Source organism: Chiloscyllium plagiosum, unplaced genomic scaffold (assembly GCF_037043375.1).
Source record: "Chiloscyllium plagiosum isolate Xiang-an unplaced genomic scaffold, Cpla_swu_hap1 HiC_scaffold_27, whole genome shotgun sequence".
Lineage (NCBI taxonomy): Eukaryota > Metazoa > Chordata > Chondrichthyes > Orectolobiformes > Hemiscylliidae > Chiloscyllium > Chiloscyllium plagiosum.
Window position 1 is genome coordinate 28,976,504 of NW_028270165.1, and position 21,135 is coordinate 28,997,638.

At 46.4% G+C, this 21,135-nt stretch overlaps 1 protein-coding gene across 1 annotated transcript; it reads right to left on the minus strand.

Moving 5' to 3' along the window:
- Positions 1 to 17,612: 17,612 nt before the first annotated feature.
- LOC148143498 (uncharacterized) lies at positions 17,613 to 19,926 on the minus strand. Its single transcript, XM_087974217.1, has one exon. The coding sequence runs from the start codon at positions 19,361 to 19,363 to the stop codon at positions 18,185 to 18,187; it is 1,179 nt and encodes a 392-aa protein (XP_087830343.1). The 5' UTR covers positions 19,364 to 19,926; the 3' UTR covers positions 17,613 to 18,184.
- Between the last annotated feature and the right edge of the window lie 1,209 nt (positions 19,927 to 21,135).

The following is a 21,135-nucleotide window of genomic DNA, read 5'->3' on the forward strand; positions in this document are numbered from 1 at the left end:
TCCTGATGAAGGGCTTATGCCTGAAACGTCGACTCTCCAGCTCCTGGGATGCTGCCTAAATGGCTGTGCTTTTCTAGCACCACACTCTTCAATTCTGATATCCAGCAACTGCAGTACTCACTTTCTCCTCGAAGTTTGAAATGTTAACTCTATTCCTCTCTCAACAGAGATTCTTCCTCTGTGTATGTGTGGGTAGTCACTGGAATTGCTGTGAGACCACTTTAGCCAAGAGATAAGAAGATTAGTTAGGCCACTGTTGGAACATTGCATGCAATTCTGTTCTCCCTCCTATCAGAAGGATGTTGTGAAACTTGAAAGGGTTGAAAAAATTTACAAGGATGTTGCCAGGGTTGGAAGATTTGAGTTAAAGGGAGAGGTTGAGTAGAGTAGGGCTGTTTTCCCTGGAGCATCGGAGGCTGAGGGGTGACCTTATAGAGGTTTATAAAATCATGAGGGGCAGAGATAGGATAAATAGAGAATGTCTTTTCCCTGGGGTGGGGGAGTCCAGAGCTAATGGGCATAGGTTTTAGATGAGAGGAGAAGAGGTTTAAAAGGGCTGAAGGAGCACCTTTTTCACACAGAGGGTGGTGCGTGTAAGGAATGAGTTGCCAAAGGAAATGGTGGAGGCTGGTACAATTACAACATTTCAAAGGCATCTTGAAGGATATATGAATATGAAGGGTTTAATGAGATATGAGCCAAATGCTGGCAAATAGGACTAGATTAGGTTAGATATATGGTCAGCATGGACGAGTTGGCCAAAGGGTCTGTTTCTGTGCTGTATATCTCTATGACTCTGTGTTGGGAATGCTAGAGGGTAATGTGCACAACGATCCAAACATTGAACAATGTCTCTGTAAGTGGTGCTGAAGAATAGTCACATTGTCTTTGAAACATTAACTCTGCTTTTCTCTCAATAGATGCTACCAGAGCTGCTGAGTTTTTCTTTCAGCTTCCTCTGTGTGTAGTCACTGGAATTGATTGTCAGACCCCTTTAGTCAATTCGAGTTACGATTTCTGATAGAAAGATTTGCACCAAAAAAAACCCCAAAGAATTGTGGGTGCAGGAAATTAGAAACAAAAAGCAAAAACAGAAATTTCTGGACAAACTCAGCAGCTCTGGCAGCATCTTTGGGGAGAAATCAGAATTAACAACTTAGGTCCAGTGACCTTTGTTCAGAACACAGAGTTTCTCCATCAATTTCTGTTTTTCTTTTTGTTTGTTTGTTTTCGTTGTTGATAACGATCTCCAAAGACTGGGTGATATATTGTGGAGGACAGTAGGTGACTGTGAAATGGGACCAAAGATTCACGTCCTTCTGGGGAGGAAAATTAGGCTGAAATCCAGGGGAAGGAGTGTTTTATGGGCAGCACGGTAGCTCAGTGGTTAGCACTGCTGCCTTATAGCAGCAGGGTCCCAGGTTCGATTCCAATCTCGGGCGGCTGTGTGGAGTTTGCACATTCTCCCCGTGTCTGCGTGGGTTTCCTCGGGGTGCTCCGGTTTCCTCCCACAGTCCCAAAGATGTGCAGGTCAGGTGAATTGGCCATGCTAAATTGCCCATTGTGCTGGGTGCATTAGTCAGAGGGAAACGGGTCTGGGTGGGTTACTCTTCAGAGGGTCAGTGTGGACTGGCTGGGCCAAAGGGCCTGTTTCCACACTGTAAGGAACTTAAATTTTAAAAAAAATATACCAGTAAATTGGAGACTATGTGGTCAGCATTTCTAGTTTTACAGTGGAAATTATGTTTGCCACAATTAGAATTATCTGTGCTGGATTTCTATCCTGTAGTGACAGAGGACTTGTCAACATGTAGTTCTAGTACTTTCCCCCAGTATATTGTCTCCAGTGATTACAATTGTTTCTGAATTATTTTAATTCGTTTGATTTTGAAGGGCTTCCTTTTATTCATTCTACAGTGAAGTCTAGATCAGAGTGGTGCTGGAAAAGCACAGCAGGTCAGGCAGCATCTGAGGAGCAGGAAAATCAACGTTTCGGGCAAAAGCCCTTCATCAGGACATTCTACACTGAAGACAGGTGCAAAATACCTGTTTAGCTCAAACATCATTTTCTTCTTTGCTTTAATTAATTCCCCTGTCTCACTGGACCATCTGCTTTTATAGTTCTAAAAAAATCACACAACACCAGGTTATAGACCAACAGGTTCATTAGGAAGCACTAGCTTTCAAAGCACTACTCCTTCATTCGGTCGTTCATGGGGCAGGATCATAGGACACAGAATTTAGAGTAAAAGATAAAAATATACGATGTATTGAACAAACCTAGATTGCTGTTAAATCTTAATCACTTAGAATGACTTGCATGTTTCGATTCGTAAATACGTAAATCCTAGAAGTCGTTTCAAGTCGCATTCTTGAGGAAACTTAAGGTTTTATTTTAGAAAGTAACGTAACAGCTCAGATAATGCATTAAAGGTGTGAGGTTAGAGTCTTTCTGAATCCCAGTCTTGAGTCAGACTGGTTCTATTTCCAAAGTAGGAATTTATAAAATGTTGCACGGATTGACTGCTTGTATTAACTGCCTGCAGATTGTCCGCTTTTTGAACAAAATAGAATGTATCTGGAAATATAAATCTGCAAATGCAAATTCAACCCATAGACTTATATGTGTTGCGCTTGTGCATGTGAAGGAGTGAGAGAGCGTGAAAGAGTGTGTGTGTGTCTGCATGTGTCTCTCTATCTGTCTGAGAGAGCATGTGTATGAGAGGTGGTCTGAAAGAGTGTGTGAGTGTGATTGTGTACAAGAGTATGCTTGTGTGTGTATGTTTACCTGTGTATGTGAGAGAGTGTATAGTGTAGTGCGGTCACCTGTAGTGTGACATCAGCCCAAGGTCCGGTTGAGGCCAGCCCCATGGGTACCGAATATTGCTATCAGCCTCTGCTCGGCCACTCTGCATATCCCCAAGTCCACCTTGGAGGATGGTCACCCACATTTCTAAGGCCGAATGTCACTGAAAGACTCCAAAAGGAGTATGGATCACAAATCGACTCAAGTCGACCTACAACACAGACAGCAGTCAAGGACATTTGGCCTTGGATCTTTGGGTGACCATCCTCCAAGGCAGACTTTGGGATACACAACAATGCATAGTGGCCAAGCAGAGGCTGAAAACCAAGTTTGCTTAGCCATGAGGATGGCCTCAACTGGGACCTTAGGTTCATGTCACACTGCAGGTGACCCCACTACAATGTACACTCACACACACACACACACAAAATCACACTCACGCACTTATTCAGACCCTCTCTCATATACATTCTCTCACACACACAGGTACACTCACACTCACGTGCACACCCTCTCACAGGCATATACTCCATCACAATTGTGCAGACACTCTATCAAACACACACACACACACAAAACCTCTCTCCTACACACACACACATACACTCTCTCACTCACTCTCGCTCCCTCATGCACATACACATATAAGTCTATGGAGTGAATGTGAATTTGAAGATTTGTTTTGCAGATACATTTTATTTTGTTCAAAAAGCACGCAATCTGTAGGCGATCGGTCCATGTGACATTTTATAAATTCCTACTTTGGAAATAGAACCAGTCTAACTCAAGGTTGGAATACAGCCAGACTCTAACCTCACACCTTTAATGCATTGTCTGAGCTGAGATGTCACCATTTATTTTATAAAACCTTAAGTTATCTCGAGAATGTGACTTGAACAAAGTTCTGGGGTTGACATATTAATGAATCAAAACCTGCAATCCATTCTAAGTGATTAAGACCTAACTGCAACCAAAATTTGTTCAATACATCGCATATGGAATGAGCTGCCAGCGGATGTGGTTGAAGTGGGTACAATAACAACATTTAAAAGGCATTTGGACAAATACATGGATAGGAAAGGTTTAGAAGGATATGGGCTGAGTGAAACGGGGTTAGTGTTGATGGACATTTTGGTCAGCCCGGACCAGTTTAGGCCAAAGAGCCTGTCTTCATGCTGTGGGACTCTACAACTCTCAGTAAGAATCTGTGTCTGAATTTGCCTTTTTGCCAAGGGGTGAACTTAGAGAATGTTACTACATTGAAACAGTTAACTAGTAATAGGTATTGTAGCTATTATTCGGTTAACTTTTCTCTTGGTTAAGTTATTCTAAATTCCTTTTTCTTCTGTTTGAACTTTAATTATAGTGTTTAAATAAATTGTGTTTTCATCAAATCGTAGATTACCTGCAGTGTGGAAACAGGCCCTTCGGCCCAACAAGTCCACACCGACCCAGACCTATTCCCCCTGACAAATGCACCTACCCTACACATCCCTAAACTTTGCACACAATTTAGCACAGCCAATTCACTTAATCACCACATCGTTGGATTGTGGGAGGAAACCACAGCAAACCCACACTGACACGAGGAGAATGTGCAAACTCCACACCAGAATCGAGGCTGGGTCCCTGGCGCTGTGAGGCAGCAGTGCTAACCACTGAGCCACCACACTGCCCCATTGTTTTGTGGATAGTAAAGAGGTAGTAACTAAAGCCTGTAAGGAACTAGATAATGAGGTCAGTGTGACTAACGGGAAGAATAGCAGATGATGAACACAAAGGGGCTGTTTGTCTGAGATGAATTTGTTTTAATGCGAGAAGTGTAGTAGGTAAGGCAAGTGAACATAGGGCTTGGATTAGTACTTGGGAGTATGACGTTATTGCTATGGCTCAGACTTGTTTGAGGGAAGGGCAAGATTAGCAACTAAACATCCCAGGGGATAGATGTTTTAGGCAGGATAGAGAGGGAGGTAAAAGAGGTGGAGGAGTTGCATTACTGGTCAGAGAGGATATCACAGCTGTGCTGCAGGAGGGCATGATGGACGACTCGAGCAGTGAGGCTATATGGGTGGAGCTCAGAAATGGGAAGGGTGCAGTAACAATATTGGGACAATACTACAGGCCAACACCAGCGAAATGTGAGATCAAGGTAGACCTTTCCTGATGAATAATTTACGCTCGAGACATCGACCCTCCTGCTCCTCAGATGCTGCCCAACTTTTCCAGCACCACACTTTTGCAATACTCACTTGCTCCCTCCATACAAATATGTAAACAGATTATGGAAGGATGTAGGAGCAACAGGGTGGTGGTGGTTGGAGATTTTAAGTTTGCCAACATTGATAGGGATTCACTTAGTGTTAGAGGTCCGGATGGAGCAGAATTTGTAAGGAGCATCCAGGAGGGTTTTCGAGAGCAGTGCGTAAATCATCCAATTTGGGAAGGGGCCAGACTGGACCTGGTGTTGGGGAATGAGCCTGGCCAGGTGGTTTAAGTTTCAGTAGGAGATTACTTTGGGAATAGTGATCACAATTCTGTAAACTGTATGGAATGAGCTCCCAGATGATGTGGTGGAGGCTGGTACAATTGCAACATTTGTAAGGTATCTAGATGGGTTTATAAATAGGAAGAGTTGAGAGGGATATGGGCCGGGTGCTGGCAGGTGTAACTAGATTAGGTTGGGACATCTGTTACCTGATGCATCTATTTCTGTCTTATAGACACTCAATGGCTTAACCTCCACAGACTACTGTGGAAATGGGTTTCACAGATTCACCACTTGTTTGCTGAAGATATTCCTCCTCATCTCAGTTCTAAAGGGTCATGCCGACCCTCTGAGGTTGGGCTCTTGGGTCTGAGTCTCTCCTACGAGCAGAAACATTTTCTCCACCTCCACTTTATCCAGGCCTCTCAGCACTCTGTGGGTTTCAATGAGATGCCTCCCTCATCGTTCTAAACTCCATTGAGTATAAACCCACGGTCCTTACCTGCTCCTCATACGACAATCCCTTCATTCCCAGGATCATACTTATAAATCTCTTCTGGATCCCCTCCAACGCCATCACATCCTTCCTGACATGGGGCTCAGAACAGCTCGTAATATTCCAAATGCAGTCTACCCAGAGCCTTATAGAAAGTGAGGACTGCAGATGCTGGAGATCAGAGTCGAGAGAGTGTGGTGCTGGAAAAGCACAGCGGGTCAGTCCGCATCTGAGGAGCAGGAGAGACGACGTTTCGGGTGTAAGCGCTTCATCAGGATTCAGGGCTTCTGCCTGAAACGTCAATACTCCTGCACCTCGATGCTGCCTGACCCGCTTTGCATTTCCAGTGCCACACTCTCTTGACTCTGATCTCCAGCATCTGCAGTCCTCACTTTCTCACAGTACTCCAGGTATGGCCTCACCAGCACCCTATACATTTGCAGCAAGACCTCCCCCTTCTTAAACTCTATCTCTCCAGCAATGATGCACATTCTTGGTCGTGTAGATGAGCAGAGAGATCTCGGTGTCCAAGTACACAGATCCTTGAAAGTTGCCACCCAGGTTGACAGGGTTGTTAAGAAGGCATACAGTGTTTTAGCTTTCATTAATAGAGGGATTGAGTTCCGGAACCATGAGGTTATGCTACAGCTGTACAAAGCTCTGGTGCGGCCACACTTGGAGTATTGTGTACAGTTCTGGTCACCGCATTATTAGAAGGATGTGGAAGCTTGTGCAGAGGGATTTACTAGGATGTTGCCTGGTATGGAGGAAGGGTCTTACAAGGAAAGGCTGAGGGGCTTGAGGCTGTTTTCGTTAGAGAGAAGAAGTTTGAAAGGTGACTTAATAGAGACATATAAGATATTCAGAGGGTTAGATAGAGTGGATAGAAAGAGCCTTTTTCCAAGTATGGTGACGGCGAGCACAAGGGGGCATAACTTTATATTGAGGGGTGATAGATATAGGACAGATGTCAGAGGTAGTTTCTTTACTCAGAGAGTAGTATGGGTATAGAATGCTTTGCCTGCAATGGTAGTAGATTTGCCAACTTTAAGTACATTTAAGTCGTCATTGGACAAGCATATGGACGTACATGGAATAGTGTAGGTTAGATGGGCTTCAGATTGGTATGACAGGTCGGCACAACATCGAGGGCTGAAGGGCCTGTATTGCGCTGGAATGTTCTATAGTACTCCACTTGCCTTCTTAATTACCTGCTGCTCCTGCAGACCAACTTCCTGTGATTCATGCACAAGGATGGCCAGCTCCCTCTGCACCGCAGCCTGCTGCAACTATTCACCATTTAAATAATAGCCCATTTTGTTGTTATTCCTGCCTCACATTTACCAATATTGAACTCCTTCTGCCAGACCCTTGCCCACTCACTTAACCTATCTATATCCCACTGCAGACTTCCAGTGTTCTCTCCGCATTTTGCTCTCCCACTCATTTTAGTGTCATCTGTGAACTTCAACACACAACACTTGGCCTCCAACTCTAAATCATCAATATAAACAACTGCAGTCCCAACACTGCTTCCTGAGGCACACCACTAGCCACTGATCACCAACCAGAAAAGAAAACACCCATTTACAGACCACAACATAAAGACCATAAGACCTAGGAGAAGAAATTAGGCCATTCAGCCCATCGAGTCTGCCTCCACCATTCAATCATGGCTGACAGACTTTTCAATCTCATTATCCTGCTTTCTCCCCGTATCTTTGATCCCCTTGACAATCAAGAACTTATCTGTCTCTGTTTTAAATATACTCAATGACCTGGGTTCCACAACCTTGTGTGGCAGTGAATCCCACAGATTCCTCACTCTCTGGCTAAAGAAGTCTTTCCTTCTCTCTGTTCTAAAATATCTTCCCTTCACTCTGTGCCCTGAGGTCCTAGTCTCTCCTACCTATAGGAACATTTTCCCAACATCCACTGTGTCCAGACCATGCAGTATTCTGTATGTTTCAATTAGATCCCCTTCAAAACTTCTAAATCCCATCAAGTATAGTCCCAGAGTCCTCAAATGTTCCTCATATGTTAAGCCTTTCATTCCTGGCATTATTCTTGTGAACAGCCTCTGGACCCCGCTCCAGGGCCAATACATCCTTTCTGAGGTATGGGGCCCAAACTTGCTCACAATACTCTGAATGTGGTCTGACCAGTCCTCTGGGGCCGTCCTTGATTCCTGTGATACTGAAAAGATCACGACTAAAACCTCCACTATCTCTTTCAGAACTCTAGGTTATAGTCCATCTGGTCCAGGCAGTTTATCCACCTTCAGACCTTCCCGTTTTTCCCAGCCCCTTCTCCTCAGGGATGGGCACCATTCTCATTTCTGTCCCCGACTCTCTTGAATTTTTCGAGATATCACTTGTGTCTTCCACAGCGAAGACTGAGGCAATGTACTTATTCAGCTCCTCAGCCATTTCATTGTTCCCCATTTCTACTTCTCCAGTCTCATTTTCCAGCGCCCAATGCCCACTTTGACCTTTCTTTGCCCTTTATATATTTAAAGAAACTCTTGCAGTCTTTCTTAATATTACCAGCTAGCTCATCCTCATATTCAAACTTCTCCTTCCTTATTTCAATCTTATTGCCCTCTGTTGGTCTTTGTAAGCTTCCCAATCGTCTGGTTTCCCACTGCCCTTGGCCACATTATATGCTTTCTCTTTTGCTGTTATGCTATCCCTGACTTCCCTGGTCAGCCAGGGTTCCCTCATCCTCCCTGTACCACGCTTCTTTTTCTTCGGGATGAATCTCTGCCGTGTCTCTCGAATCACTCCCAGAAAGTTCTGCCATTGCTGTTCCATTATCTTTCCTGCTGGGTTCCTCTCCCAGTCAATTCAGATCAGCTCTCCTCTCATGCTGCTGCAGTTGCCTTTATTCAAGTGTAACACTGCTACATCTGACTCCACCTTCACCCTCTCAACTTGCAGAGTAAATTCAATCATATGATGGTCACTGCCCCCGAAGGGTTCCTTCATTTGAAGGAGGAAGAAATGAGATCAGGGTCAAGAGTATGGTGCTGGAAAAGCACAGCAGGTCAGGCGGCATCCGAGGAGCAGGAGAGTCGACATTTCGGGCATAAGCGACTCTGATCTCTGACTGTCGACTCTATCTCCAGCATCTGCAGCCTGCACTTTCTCCGGGTTGATTATAACCTCACTGTGAAGCCTCTTCCAAGGATGCCTACGTTGAAGAAGTTCTTCTCTTCTCTCTACATGGAGTTCAATGAGTCCCCCTCTCACTGCACTCCCTCCCCCCCCCCCCCAGGTCATCTCCTCTGCCCTGAAGCTCTTCAGCCACGTCCTGATGAAGGGCTTATGCCCGAAACTTTGATTCTCATGCTCCTCGGATACTCCCTGACTGGTCGTGCTGTTCCAGCACCACACTTTATACTTCCTTCACCTTAAGCTCCCTGATCAAGCCTGCCTTGTTCCACACACTAAATCCAATCTTACCTGTTCCCTAGTGGGCTCCAACACAAGCTGCTCCAAAAATCCACCTCTTAGACATTCCACTAACTTTCTCAAACTTCTGCTTTCGTGAGCTTCTTACCATCTATGACCTGCACCCTGGAGCTCTCATGCCAGGTGATACGACTGAGTTTACAAAATACCGTGCAAGGAACTGTAACAAACACTACATTGGACAAACAGGCAGAAAGCTATCCACCAGGATACATGAACATCAACTAGCCACAAAACAACATGACCCTGTCTCACTAATATCCTCACATACAGATGAGGAAGGACACCACTTCGACTGGGACAACACATCCATCCTAGGACAAGCCAAACAGAGACACGCACAAGAATTCCCAGGAGCTCTATCAACAAACACATTGACTTGCATCCCAGTCACCACCCCCTGAGAAAAAGAGCATCAAATGACATCACCACTGGAAATGATGTCACCAGAGGAAATGCCGTCGCCAACCCAAGGAAACCAAAACAGAAAGCAGCCTATACCACCAGTGCTTCATCCAGAAGCTCACTGATGATGTGGTGATGAAACATCGGAAAATGAGCCTTCCAGCTCAGCGAGCAATCCTACATCCAGATACTACGTTTGCTTCATGCCCTTCTGAATGTAGCAAAATTGATGACTGCTCTTCTTCCACAGTTCTGTGTGTAAACTACTTCTTGCCCTGTCATTTTGCTTCCTTCTTTCTTCAAACCCTCCAATTACCTTATCCCGAGCTGTCCATAATATGATAGAATTGACTCCACAGTTTGAGAGGGAGGAGGTGGAATCAGATGTCATGGTATCAGGGATTCGGGACTTCAGTTGGTCGAAGGGACTGGAGTAACTGATCCTATTCTCTTTTGAACATCGAGTCATTATGGCAGAGCAGGGAGGGAGGCTATTCAGCCCTTTGAGGTTATGCTCGCTTGGTCAAGAATAAGTGACACAGTGGCTCAGTGGTTAGCACTGCTGCCTCACAGTGCCAGGGACCCAGGTTCGATTCCAGCCTTGGGCGACACTCCATGTGGAGTTTGCACATTCTCCCAGTGTCTGCATGGGTTTCCTCTGGGTGCTCCAGTTTCCTCCCACAGTCCAAAGATGTGCAGGCTGAAAAATTGGCCATGCTAAATTACCTGTAATGTTAGGTGCATTAGTCGGGGGGGTTGCTGACCGGAGGGTCGGTGTGGACTGGTTGGGCCGATGGGCCTGTTTCCACACTGTCGGTAATCTAATCAAGTCTTTGTTTTAGCTCCATGGCCCTGCCAAGTCATATCCTGGAATTTTAGAGACGTTATCAACATATTGCATAGGATAGTAAATGAACTGGAATAACTCTTTTTCGGTCTAGTTGAGGAGAACCTATCAATCAAGTATGTACCTACAATCTGGTGTAGGAACAAATTACTGCAGACGCTGGAATCAGCCCTGGAAACAACAATGCTGGCGATATTAGTGGGTCAGACAGCATCTGTGGGGGGAGAGAGAAGTGTGTGTGAGAGAGAGAGAGAGAGAGACAGAGACAGAGAGCAAGTTGGCGAGTCTAAATGGCACTTCATCAGAGCTAAAGTGAAATGTGGGGTAGGCAGAATTAATGCTATAGTTTTGGGGGAGGGGGCGCGTGTCGAGTGCTGCTGGAGAAAACAAGTTCACATTCTCACGTTCCGATCACTTAACCTGAATTATCAACATCGTTCCTCCACCAGCACCCTAAACCCACTACCCCCACACATCCCCAAACTATACCATCAATGTTGCCCCCCTCCACACTTCATCTCTGATGAAGCATTGTCCAGACTGGAAACGTCAGCTTGCTCTCTCTCCATGGATGCTGTCTCACCTCACTGTGATCTCCAGCATTTGTTGTTTCGAGAACATTCAAGTATGTTCAGGAAAGGTGAATAAATTGACAACTTTCCATGGAAATACTCGCATTGTTTGCCTCAAACTTTTGTTTCAGGAAACCACATTTCACAGCCTTGACAGTCCCTGAAATATCAGCATCACACAGAGAGATGTTAAGACAGACACCTTGTTGATCTTTTGCTCAATGTACCTGCAAGTATACTGTGATATTGGGCCATCAGTGTATGTTCAGATATGATGTGTCTCGATTAGAGTGGTGCTGGAAAAGCACAGCAGGTCAGGCAGCATCCGAGGAGCAGGAAAATCAACGTTTCAAGCAAAAGCCCTTCATCAGGAATGAAAGCAGACAGCCTCCGGGGTGGAGAGATAAATGGGAAGGGGTGGGGCTGGGGAGAAGGTAGCCAAGATGGGGGTGGGGGTGAAGGTAATAGGTCAGAGAAGAGAGTGGAGTAGATAGGTATGAAGGAAAATTGGTCATGATGGTGGTGCTGTGCTGGAAGGCTGAAGCTTGGGTAAGGTGGGGGGAGGGGAAATGAGGAAACTGGTGAAGTCCACATTGATGCCCTGGGGTTGAAGTGTTCCGAGGCGGAAGATGAGGCGTTCTTCCTCCAGATGTCTGGTGGTGAGGGAGCGGCGGTGGAGGAGGCCCAGGACCTGCATGTCCTCGGCAGAGTGGGAGGGGGAGTTGAATTGTTGGGCCACGGGGCGGTGGGGTTGATTGGTGCGGGTGTCTCGGAGATGTTCCCTAAAGCGCTCAGCGAGAAGGATATGATGTGTTACAAACGAAAGTAATCACTTGTAAATTAACGGCGAACCCACTCTGAAAAGCGGGTCGCAAATGCGTACAGCTCCTTATGAAACAGCCAGACGTGAAGTGGCTAATGAGACAGCACTGTGAGACCAGCAAGGTCATGACTCATAGTCCAGAGAGAAACTGACTTTAAATGATCAGGAGAGAACTCAACCCACAGGAAATTGTCAGAAGATCAGGAAGATGAATAGTAGTTACATAGAAAATTGCATTGGGATACTTAAGAACGTCCACTAGTTGGACAGGGAGAAATTAAAGGGCTGGAGTATCTGGTACACTCATGTTTGTATATTGCTTGAAGCTTATAACTCATGTTTTGGAGGAGCCAGTATTTGACTGGGGTGGACGAACTTAAAAATCACACAACTCCAGGTTGGAATCCAACAGGTTCATTTTGAAGCACTAGCTTTCGGAGCGCTGCTCCTTCATCAGGTGGTTGTGGAGCACACAATTGTAAGACACGGAATTTATAGCAGAGTTTACAGTGTGATGCAACTGAAATGATATGTTGTATAAGTTATATATAACAATCCTGGTCGTTTTCAATATGCAGTTTGGAGTCACTGGTAGATAGGATAGTGAAGAAGGCGTTTGGTATGCTTTTCTTTATCAGTCAGAGTAAGTGAGTACAGGAGTTGGGAGGTCATGTTGTGGCCGTACAGGACATTGGTTAGGCCACTGTTGGACTATTGCGTGCAATTCTGGTCTCCTTCCTATCGGAAAGATGTTGTGAAACTTGAAAGGGTTCAGAAAAGATTTACAAGGATGTTGCCAGGGTTGGAGGATTTGAGCTATGGGGAGAGGCTGAACAAGCTGGGGCTGTTTTCCCTGGAGCATTGAAGGCTGAGGGGCAACCTTAGAGAGGTTTATAAAATCATGAGGGGCATGGATAGGGTAAATAGACAAGGTCTTTTCCCTGGGATGTGACCATTCGCCACAGCAGATTTGCGGCCAATGATTAGTCACCGCCCATTAGCCACTGAAGACGATTCGCCACCGCAAGTAAGTCGTATATTTTGAATATCGGTGGTATATAAAATTGGCGTTATATTGGTTAAGGTAATGTTTGCGTTGTTTCAGTAGCAACTTATTTTCGTTAGGGGAGAGTTTTTTTTAAAAGCTTGTATTTTTGGAACAGGAATTTTTAGTATTGAAACAGAAATTATTAGTAAACGTGGAAATAAAATGTTTTACCACAATGGTTTTATATATATTTTTGATAAACTATCCAAGAGTGATTCAAGTATTAAGTTTTGGCGATGTGAGCAAAGGGGCCAATGTAATGGTATAATCATATTTGGTAGGGAATCTTGAATACACCATCTAGCAGAATTGACGTGGTTTGTGGATGGTATGTTCAACATAGCCCCTATTTTATTCTCTCAGGTATATTTTATTTTAGCAAAAAGAGGAATAGCGCATTCCTATCAAATGAACTTAAATTTCATTGTTTAATATTAATGTGAGATTTTACTGCCATTATAAAGATTTTTTAAAATATATTTCCTTTTTAGAGTTAAAGTTTGTAACTCATTTTTATATATAAACCAATAAAATGATATTTATTTTACCTTTTTTTATCAATATGTAGTATGTAGTTGTATAAATAAAGGGGTGAAAATGTGTTGCTGGAAAAGCGCAGCAGGTCAGGCAGCATCCAGGGAACAGGAGAATCGACGTTTCGGGCATAAGCCCTTCTTCAGGAATTCTCCTGTTCCCTGGATGCTGCCTGACCTGCTGCGCTTTTCCAGCAACACATTTTCAGTTCTGATCTCCAGCATCTGCAGACCTCACTTTCTCCTATAAATAAAGGGGTCCGAGAAGTATGAAAGAACAGGCAGGAGGGAAAACAATCAGTACATATGTATCTTTCCGGTGGCGAATAGTCTCCAGAGGTCAAACGACCCCAGTGGAGAAACGCTGGTGGAGAACCAGCATTGGCTAATCGGCGGTGAATCTGCTGTGGTGATTCATCACCAACCCCTTTTCCCTGGGATGGGGGAGTCCAGAATGACAGGGCATAGATTCAGGGTGAGAGGGGAAAGATATAAAAGGGACCTAAGGGGCAGCTTTTCCACACAGTCAGTGGTCTGTGCATGGAATTAGCTGCCAGAGGAAGTGGTGGAGGCTGGTACAATTGCAGCATTTAAAAGGCATCTGGAGGGATATGTGAGCAGGAAGGATCTGGGCCAAGCGCTGAAAAATGGGACTGAAGGGCCTGTTTCTGTGCTGTACCTCTTTATGACTTCCAAATAAACCTGTTGGACTATAACCTGGTGTTGTGTTATTTTTAAACTTTGTCCATCCCAGTCAAACACCAGTACCTCCACATCTTGAATATATCCAATGAACTGGGCTCCAGCAGCTTCCTGTGGTAGAGAATACCGCAGGCTCTCAGCTCTCTGAGTGAACACATCCTTCCACATTTCAGTCCTGAATAGCACAGCCCTCATTCTTAGACTGCAGCTCACAGCTGTCTGGATGTATCACTACCTGGTATGGTAACAGTACCATTCAAGATCGGAGACGGTTACAGAGAGTGATGAACTCGGCCCGGACACTCACAAAGGCCAACCTCCCATCTGTCGAATCCATCTCCCAGGCCCGCTGTCAAGGAAAGGCCGCCAGCATTCTCAAAGATCCATCCCACCTTGGGAATGTTTTCCTACAGCCTCTACCATCGGGGAGAAGGTACAGAAGCCTGACCACACAGACCAGCCGGTTTCCTAACAGTTTCTACCCCACTGTTGTTAGAATACTGAACGGACTCACAAACTCTTAACATTCGCCTGTCCCTGTGTTTTTGTTTTTGCCCTGTTTCCCTATTATTTACTTATCTGTGCTAATTAACTCTGTGATCTGCCTGTAGTGCTCGCAAGACAAAGCTCTTCACTGTGCCTCGGTACGCGTGACAATAAATTCAATTCAATTCTGGACTTGCCCAACAGCGGGAACATTCTTCCTGCATCTAGCCTGTCCAGTCCAATCAGGGTTTTATACGTTTCTATGAGATCCCCACCCCCTCTCATTCTTCTAAGTTCCAGTGAGCACAAGCCCAGTTGATCAGCGTTTCTTCATCGGTCAGACCTGCCAGCCTGGGAATCAGTCTGGACTCCCTCAATAGCAAGAATGTTCTTCCTCCATCTAGGAGACCAAAACGGTGCACAATAGTCAAGACCCTGTATGACTACAGCAAGACATCTCTACTCTTATACTCCAATCCTCTCACTGCGAAGGCCTGCATGCCATTAGCGTTCCTCACTGCCTGTTGAACCTGGATGCCAACCTTCCACCATGACACCCAGGTCTCGTTGCACCTCACCTTTTCCTAAACTGCCAGTGTTCGAATAATAATCTCCCTTCCTGTTCTTGCCACCAAAGTGGATAACCTCACACCTATCCACATTATTTTGCATTTGCCAAGCGTCTTTCTGTTCCGCCAGTCTGTCCAAGTCACCCGGCAGCCTCCTCTCAGCCACCCAGGAGTCATCTGCAGATTTGGATACGTGGCATTCGAATCCTGCGTCCAAATCATTCATGCCTACTGTGAACGGCTGGGGGTCCCAGCACTGAACCCTGTGGCACCCCACTCATCACTACCTGCCACTCTGAAAAGCAGCCGTTCATTCCAAACTCTCTGCTTCCTGTCTGCCTTCCAGTTCTCCGTGCACGTCAACACATTATCTCTGACACCTCAATACCTGGACACATAAGGAGAGTCATTCCATTGGCTTCTGTGTTGACATTTATTCATTTGATCTGGGAGAAAGGTATCTGTTGGGGAAGGGATCCTTTGTAACTAACGACGGTGAACAAATTGGTGTCGGCAGACATGAACAAGTACAGTTTGCTCATTGTTTCTTACACTGGCACAGAACAATGTGGAATATCAGGCTGCAGCCATCAAGAATGAGTGAATCTCATCCGAGCACTGCTCAGAACACCAATAACAAAGGGGCAGCAAGGTGGCTCAGTGGTTAGCATTGCTGCCTCACAGCGCCAGGGACCCAGATTCAATTCCAGCCTCGGGGTGACTGTTTGTGTGCAGTTTGTACATTCTCCCCCATGTCTGTGTGGGTTTCCTCCGGGTGCTCCGGTTTCCTCTCAGAGTCCAAAGATGTGCAGGTCAGGGTGAACTGGCCATGCTAAATTGCCCGTAGTGTTAGGTCCATTAGTCAGAGGGAAATGGGTCTGGGTGGGTTACTCTTCGGAGGGTCGGTGTGGACTGGTTGGGCCGAAGGGCTTGTTTCCGCACTGTAGCGAATCTAATAACAAAAAATAACTAATAACATTCTTAGCAGACCCTGCCAAGCAATGACTAAGACAGAATCTGATTATCGCCTCCTGACATTATCATCACTGAATTCACAATGTCAACACCCCAGGGTTACTGCCGACCGGAAATTGAACTGGACCAGCTACGGGAATACTCCGGCTGCAACAGCAGATTAGAAACTTGGAATCTTGCAGCGAGTATCTCTCCTTCTGTCTCCCTCAGTCCTGCCGATGACATACGAGACAAAAGTCAGGAATGTGATGGATTATTCTCCACTTGACTGGATACAAGAGCTCGCAGGTGTTCAACACCATGCAGAGTAGGTAGCCGGCATGAACAGTGTACGACAGACCACCTTCAACCTTCATTCCCTCCACCATTGATGCAATGGTTAGGCTTGTGTTTCACTTGCAAAACGCAGCACAATAGCTCATCAACAGCACCTTCCAAATCCTTGACTTCCACCTCCGAGGAGGGAAAAGGACAGGAGGTACATGGGAATGCCACCACTTACAACCTCCCCCCTCTGCGATACGCAGCATCCGGACGTGATGTACTGCTGTGCCTTCGATATCCTGGGGTCAAAATGGCAGAACACCCTCCCAGAAAGCACCGTGGTTGCACTCACACCCCAAACACTGTTGCCATTCAAGAAAGCAGCTCACCACCACTCTGAAGGGCGATTAGGGATGGGCGTTACATGCTTTTCACGTTTGAGAAAAAAGGGGAACTTCTCTCCCTGCCAGCCCACATCTTCCGAAAAGCTGATATTTGCAAATCAAACTTTGCTCAGCCCTCCCAAATCTCCTTTGGCTCAGCATGAAGTTTTGTCTGATTGGTAAGTTTCTGGTTGTGAGATGTATCTTGGGACACCTTTTCCCTAACCGAAGGGGTGATGTTTCAAGTCCATTTCGATCAGATCAGAACAGAATGGGAAAGGCAATAAAACATCTGGGTGAATGGGAGTTGGGTCACAAGTCAGTGGTCCTCAATCAATGACAGAACAACTCGGAGGGACTCAATGGCCTCTTCCTGTTCTGTACTCAAAATAAACTTGGCCCCAACCTAGCTGAGGAACAGAAGGGCTTGGAGGAGCTGGCAGGGGACAAGATACAGCAATAGGAAACCATTCTTGAGCAACGTTTGACATTGGAAGAAGTCTCCGGAGAAAGTAGATAACAACAAAGTAGATAACAACTCCAGGCAGTTTTTCCACAGGATCCCAACAGTGTGGAAACTGGCCCTTCAGCCCAACAAATCCATACCGACCCTCTGAAGAGAGTCTCACCCAAACCCATTCCCCATTGGTCAGGGTTAAATGTAGAGCAATGTGCCAGATCTACACATCCATGAACACTGCGTGGCAATTTAACCTGGCCAGTTCACCCTGACCTGCACATCTTTGGATTGTGGGAGGAAACCGGAGCACTCGGAGGAAATCCAAGCAGACGGGGGGAGAATGTGCAAACTCCACACAGACAGCTGCCCTGAGGCTGGGATCGAACTTGGGTCCCTGGCACTGTGAGGCAGCAGTGCTAACCACTAGGCCACCGTGCTGCTCGTTTCATCGTGAATTGGCAAGAATGCGATTGATGAATTGTGACCGTTGTTTGTATGGTGTGACCTTTCTGCTGAACCGGTATACTAGATTTTCCATAACGTGATCTCTACGCTGCCTCCTGTAGCGCGATTTCCGATAGTGCAAGGTTGCACAGGAAAACAACCGTCACGTTATAGCAGAATGGCCTGTCGTTATCAGTCCATTCAGCCCTTCTGAGCCTGTTCTGCATTTCAGGAACACTCAGACTAAAGGTCAAATAGTTTCTCCCTTTAAGATTCATTTGATTGCTATCGAGCCTATTAAGTGTTAACACAGGAATATTAACAGTAGCCAAGACCCCTACTATCAAAATGAACATGATTCAGGCCAGGATGTGATTAACGGCAGAAGAAACAGTAAACTCTGACTCCTGAAATCACTTATGAACTCTCTGGTGTCTCAGCAGATTGGATGACCGAGCGAACCTCTTCCCACATCGCGGGCAAGTGAACGGCATCTCCCCAGTGTGAAGCTGCTGGTGGGTCAACAGATGGGATGACTGAGTGAACCTCTTCCCACACACGAGGCAGGTGAATGGTCTCTCTCCAGTGTGAACTCGCTGGTGCGTCATCAGGTACTTTTTGCTTTTAAAGCTCTTGCCACAGTCAGAACATTTGAAAGGTCTCTGGTCAGTGTGAACGTGCTGGTGCTCAGTGAGCTGCGACGGCTGAGTGAAACCCTTTCCACATGTGGAGCAAGTGAACGGTTTCTCTCCAGTGTGAATTCGTTGGTGTAATAGAAGCTGAGGTGAATCAGTAAATCCCTTCCCACACACGTAGCAGGTAAATGGCCTCTCCCCAGTGTGAGCTCGCTGGTGTCTCAGACGGTGGGATGAACGGGTGAATCTCTTTCCACACACAGAACAGGTAAATGGCCTCTCCCCAGTGTGAACTCGCTGGTGTGTCAACAGATCCTGTTTGCTTTTGAAGCTCTTCTCACAGACAGAACACTTAAAAGGTCTCTTATCAGTGTGAACTCTTTGGTGTGTCTGCAGTTGGGCTAAACGCCTGAACCGCCGCTCACACAGGGAGCAAGTGAATGGCCGCTCCCCGGTGTGAATGCGTTGATGGACTTGTAAATCATTTTTACTTTTAAAACACTTTCCACAGTCAGAACACGGGAAAGGTCTCTGGTCAGTGTGAACAAGTTGATGTGTCAGAAGGTAGGATGACTGAGTGAATCCTTTTCCACAAATGGAGCAGATATAAGGTCTCACCCCCGTGTGGGTGCGTTTGTGTCTTAGCAGCTCCCATTTACTTTTGAAGCTCTTCTCACAGTCAGAACATTTAAAAGGTCTCTGATCAGAATGAACCTGGTCAGTTGAGAGGTTTGGCGTAGCTTCAAATCGTTCCTGACAATCAAGGTTGGTGAACAGCCTCTTGCGAGTGTGTACCCTCTGGTGTAAATAGAGGCTGGATGAGTAAGCAAATCTCTTCCCACACTGAGTGCAGGTGAACGGCCTCTCTCCAGTGTGACTGCGTCGATGAATGTCCAGCTGTGATGGATAATTGAATCCCTTCCCACAGTCCCCACATTTACATGGTTTCTCCATCATTCAGCTGCTCTTACACCTCTCCAGAGTTTGTCAACGCACACCACACGCATACAGTCCTTAAAACGAGGCTGTTATTTTCCGGCCGTAAAACTCGGCGAAAGCACTTTCCGCAGTCAATTCACTAAAATACCCTCACTACGGTGTTGGTGTCTCAGATGTCCGACCTTCGTATCGGGTTGAAAGACTAATCGAGCCATCCTTCTGAAGTTTTCCTCAGGATAGCTGGTGCGCGTTCCACTCTGTGTTTCTCCTAGTCACAACGATGCTTTCAAAATATTGCCCCCGGAACAGAGCAAACATTTCCTTTTCCCTTGCGCACTCAGGTCCTGATGGATCAAGCGACTCAGGCAGACCTTGTAACATTGCTTTTGAGCATCTCATCCTTAGCTACTCCCCATTGAAAAACTGTTTAAAAACAGAACAGGCTGTTGCAGTGACCAGTCCAGGATAGACATTCAGCTCAGGCAATGGCCTGGGAACATCTTTCTGCTCTGGTTCCCTCAAATCTGTAAATCCAGGTCCCACATACAGTATTCTCTCTCCTCCCTGGGCTCAAACCCAACTCCTTCTCAGCCTCCCCTTGTCTGCAGCTGACTGCCACTTCCTGTTGTTGGGCGCACACTGATGACGTTGATAGACATCCACTCTCCAACCGGCTCTTTCCCGGAAAGGCAAAGACACCGGGTTGATTGACGGCATCCCTGAACCAATCGGATGTGGGGACTGCCGCTGGAGGACCGAGCGACCGCGACTGGCCCTCCGACCAATCGGGGTGAATGAGGGGGCGGGACTGAAAGACCCAATGCGCGCGGCTGGTCCTCCAACCAATCGGAGTGAAGGAGGCGGGGGGGGGGGGGGGGTAAAGGGAGGACCGAGCGCGCGCGGCTGGTTCCCGAAGTGCATGAGGAGGCAAGACTGGGAGGCCGAGCGGGTGCGGCTGACAGTCCAACCAATGAATGAGTTAGGGGCAGGACTGGAGGTCCGAGCGCGCGCGGCTGGTCCTCCAACCAATTGGGGTGAATGAGGGGGCGGGGTCTGGAAGACCGAGCGCGCGCGGCTGGTCCTCCAACCAATCGGAGTGGAGGAGGAGGCGTGGCTGCTGGTGTCCCAACCAATCGGAATGGAGGAGGAGGCGTGGCTGACACTGAATGAATGGATCACCTTGCTGATTGGAACTACATGGAGGATGGGCGTCCCCTGGGGAGGGGGGAAGAGAGTGTTTTGTTTCCCTCATAAACCCCACATGGGCAGAGTTTTTTTTTAAATCTCACAACACCAGGTTATAGTCCAACAGGTTAATCTCGAAAACCTGTACTTCGAAATAAACCTGTTTGGACTATAACCTGGTGTTGTGTCATTTTGATTTAGTCTTCACCCTCTCTCCCTATTTTCAAACCCCTCTTTTTGTTTTGACCAGGCTTTGCTTGTCAGTGTGTGTGTATATATAATCAACATAGGTGTATTCGTGCTGGGGGGGAAACAGTATATATAAAATAAAGCCTGTTCACAATGGGGTTTCTTTTCCTGTCTCACTACATATAAAAATAATAAAACATATTTTAAATAACAACATGCGATGGGGGGGGGGGGAGAAACAATTAGGTCAGCACAGTGGCTAACACTGCTGCCTCACAGCAACAGGGAACAGGGTTCAATTCCAGAGATGTGCAGGCTAGCTGGACAAGCCATGGGAAATGCAGGGTTACAGGGATAGGGTAGGGAGGTGGGTCCGAGTGTGCTGCATTTTAATGGGCGTTATGGTGGATCAGTGG

Coding starts and splice junctions, on each gene's coding strand:
- LOC148143498 (XM_087974217.1), bottom strand. CDS start 19,363: ATGATGGAGAAACCATGTAAATGTGGGGACTGTGGGAAGGGATTCAAT.